Source organism: Enhydra lutris, unplaced genomic scaffold (genome assembly GCF_002288905.1).
Source record: "Enhydra lutris kenyoni isolate GAN:26980312 unplaced genomic scaffold, ASM228890v2 scaffoldscaffold86, whole genome shotgun sequence".
NCBI classification, from domain to species: Eukaryota; Metazoa; Chordata; class Mammalia; order Carnivora; family Mustelidae; genus Enhydra; species Enhydra lutris.
The window spans coordinates 4,589,336-4,592,904 of record NW_019154170.1 but is presented as its reverse complement, the minus strand read 5'-3'; the positions used below and the strand labels follow the sequence as shown (position 1 = coordinate 4,592,904).

Genomic DNA, 3,569 nt, shown 5'->3' with positions numbered 1-3,569 from the left:
AGGCTGTGCCAATCTCTGGGGAGACCCCCATATTCACTCTGGATGGTCCCCTTGAGTTGTGCTGTGGCCATGGGCCAGTCCCAGGCCTCCCCTGGGTGCACCCCGGATCCCCCAGGCAGGGAGAAGAGTGGGGTTCCAGGCTAGCCCGGCACCGTGGCAGGCTCTGTGGTTATTGCCTGGTGGCCTGAGACCCATCACACAAGCCCCTCCCCCTCACCGAGGCTGTGGGGACAGGGGTGAGGACTGTTCTGGGACCTGGGGTGGGGGCACAGGCCAGAGGTCACAAGGAATGGAGCAGGGGCAGCGTGTGTCAAACACCAAAAGGGGAGAGCAAACTCTTAGGTCCATGTGCATTTCCGTTCCCCCTCCCCAGCAAGGTCACAGTGATCTGATGGGGGAGACACAGGTCTGGCTAGGGGCACCCACGGGAAAGAGACAGAGACGGGCAGAGACAGGGAAGACCCGGCATCCTCGGCCCCAGCGGGGACATCCAGCTTCCCCATTTTCTCACGTGCGGATCCAGGGGGCCACCTCCAGCACTTGGCTTTGGGGGGTGCAAACAGGCCTGGGGGGGCAGGAGTGGGAGGCAGAGCCATGCAGCAGGGCCAGGTTGGAGCCCCAGACCTGCCGCGGGCTCACCGGGGCCTCGGTATCCCCCACAGAGGTGTTGGGTAAAAGAAGAGAAGTGGAAGAGATGAGAGGGAGAGAGAAGAAGGTGGGGAGGAGGGCCGGGAGGACCGGAGGCCGGGAGCAGAGGGGGAGGGGGAAGAGGAGGAGGAGCAGGGGCGGTGGGGGAGGCATGGGCCGGCTGGTGGCTGGCATTCTGGGCTCACATGAGGACGCATTTGCCCTTGACGCGGTCTGTCCTCTTCTGTTTGCTGGAGCGCTTGCCGTCGATGTTCAGGCTCATGTTCCGGCGAGTCTCCAGCGTGAGCAGCTCCTGGAAAAGCTCCTTGACGTTGTAGTTCATCTTGGCTGATGTCTCCATGAAGGCGCACTTCCACTCCTGGGCTACGGCCTGTGCCTCGCGGGTGTCCACCTCCCGCTGCGTCTCGTCGCACTTGTTGCCCACCAGCATGACGGGGATGTCCTCGACGCTGCCCTTGATCTGCACGATGAGCTTGTAGATGGGCCCCAGCTCCTCCAGCGACTGCTTGCTGGTGATGGAGTAGACCAGGATGAAGGCGTGGCCCTTGGAGATGGACAGCCGCTGCATGGCCGGGAACTGGTGGCTGCCCGTGGTGTCAGTGATCTGCAGCGTGCACACGCTCTTGTCGCAGCTGATCACCTGCCGGTAGGTGTCCTCGATGGTGGGGATGTAGGTGTCCCGGAAGGTGCCCTTCACGAAGCGCAGCACCAGCGAGCTTTTGCCCACGCCGCCCGCCCCGAACACCACCACTCGGTAGTCGTTGCTCTGCTCAGGCATCTTCCACGCGGTGGCAGGGGGTCAGGCAGGGCCAGGAGGGCTCGTGCCAGCTTCTAGAACCCCAGACCAACCCTGTACAGAGAGGAGTGTCAGGCACAAAAGGCCACAGGCAAGAGGGGACAGCTCTGGGCCCCCGCTGGGGCGGGGGTGCAGCTTCTCAGGGGACAAGGCATCTCTCCTGCGTCCTGCGGAGAACCCTTTGGTTGATCTGGCTGACTTCGCAATTCTGCCCTGTGTGGAACCCTGGAGCCAGCACCCTTTGCTTGCTTCCCTGCCCCGACAGAATCTGGGGCCCAGGCTCGTTTCCCGGGGACTCTGGGCTGGAAGGGGAGTGGAGATGCCATCGTGCAGGGCACTAACTCCTTTCCTCACCTACATGCCTCCCTCCCAGGCTGCACTGGCATCTCCTTCTCTTCCCACTGTGCCCATGGGCTCTTGGAAGCCAGCAGACCTGGTCTGTGACCTGGGCAAGGCTATGCATTGCCACCCTGAGCCTCAGAGTCCTCCTCTGTGAAATGGTGCCTCTCTCCAGCAACCCCAGGCTTCCTGTTTTTCCTCAGCCCAGAGGTTCTCAAACCTCACGGGGGCCACGTGGTGGGGCGTCTTTAGCGTGCCTGTCCTCTTGGGCCCAGAAGGGACAAACCTGGTGGCCCAGGGCCACAGCCCTGGGAACTCGCACCGTACATATGCCTCCTCCCCTCTCTCACCCCGTAAGTGTGATCGTGATACTGGAAGTCCAAAAGCCATAATTTGCAAATCAGGGCACTGATTTCTGACAGCAGCCCAGGTCAGAGGTGAGAAAATGAAGCCTGCAGGACTTGAGAGGACAATGAGAAAGGTCCCCACTTCCTGCACTGTGTCCCCAAACCAGTCTGGCCTGCCACGGCTCTGGTTCAAGGTCTGTTAGTTTCTGGAGGAACAGACCTTTCTAAAGGACATCCTCCTAGCCTCTCTCTCTGCGCCTGTACTCAGAGAGGTCCAGTGGCCTCCCGAGGTCACACAGCACAGCAATTCCTGAAATGCTGCAGGTGGGGGAAGAGGCCTGGGCTTGGGGTGGGACCGCAGAAGGCCTTCTGTCTCCAGCATCTGTGTCCTTCCTGGCCATCTCTATGGAGGTAGGTCCACAGTGGGAGGGAGGAGACACGAGGTTTCACCTGGAATAGGTTACCTCCCTCAGGTGTGTGTGGGGTATAAGACTCGGCGGTGTGAAGCCGAAGGTGAGAACCAGGGCAGGTGGGTTGGGGTCCCCGAGCCTGGGTTTTGTCACAGCGCCTGCTCCATGAGCTGCTGGGACAAGCGATGCAGAAGCTGGAGAAAGCCCAGAGCCGGGCTCCTGGCACCAGGGGCTCCCGGTAAAGACGGACCATCATGACCATCAGTCTCGAGGGCTCAGGGTATAAGCACTTGGCAGGCAGTGGGGTGTGAGGGCAGGTTCTGAAGTTACCAAAGCACCAAGTTTCCCAGAAGCAGACAGGATGATCCAAGGAACAGCGGACTCACTCCCCACTTCCGCGCCAGGCACACGCGGCCATGCTTACCGGTACTAACTTCTCGTACATCACTAGGCACCTTGGTGACACGCATGGCAACTCTCAGCATTGGGAGGAAGCTGGGGTGGGGGGGTAGGGAGGGATGCCGGCCCCCTCCGCAGGCACTGCCCTTTCCTGGGTGGGCACCCTGAGAGGGGGCACAAGGGTGTGCAGCCAGGCACCACCATGGCTGGCCGGGGACCCCCAGACCCCCAGGCAGGACTCCAGGCCCATCAGGACGTCCTCCAGGAGGGGCCCTGCTGGGGCGGCAGTCCCTGGACTAGGAGCCCCCATTCCCTAACCCCCACATCCATGCCAGGTACCTACCTGGCGCTGCTTGACTCCCACCCTCACTTCCTGCGGGGTGGGGGTACAGGGTCGCGGGCTCTGAGGCTCCAAGGGGGGAGGCCCCAGCTCAAGGTCACGGAGCAGGGAGGTGGCAGAGCAGAGGAGGACTTGAATTGGGCCCCAGCTGGCTACACAGCCCAGGGTCCTCCTCCTATGCAAGGTAGCCCAACCTGACCCTCCCCAGGCTGGGAGAGCAGGCCTCCACCCAGGGGAGGGCACAGGACACACACTCACACACTCACTCACTGCTTAACTGAATGGGGGAG

General features: G+C 62.0%; 1 protein-coding gene across 1 annotated transcript; it reads right to left on the bottom strand.

Annotated features, from left to right (window-relative positions):
• Nucleotides 1-517: 517 nt before the first annotated feature.
• Nucleotides 518-1,429, bottom strand: LOC111161717 (DIRAS family GTPase 1). Its single transcript, XM_022525593.1, has one exon. The coding sequence runs from the start codon at nucleotides 1,424-1,426 to the stop codon at nucleotides 830-832; it is 597 nt and encodes a 198-aa protein (XP_022381301.1). The 5' UTR covers nucleotides 1,427-1,429; the 3' UTR covers nucleotides 518-829.
• Between the last annotated feature and the right edge of the window lie 2,140 nt (nucleotides 1,430-3,569).

Excerpts from the sequence above, each read along its gene's own strand:
- LOC111161717 (XM_022525593.1), bottom strand. The coding sequence starts at position 1,426 with ATGCCTGAGCAGAGCAACGACTACCGAGTGGTGGTGTTCGGGGCGGGC.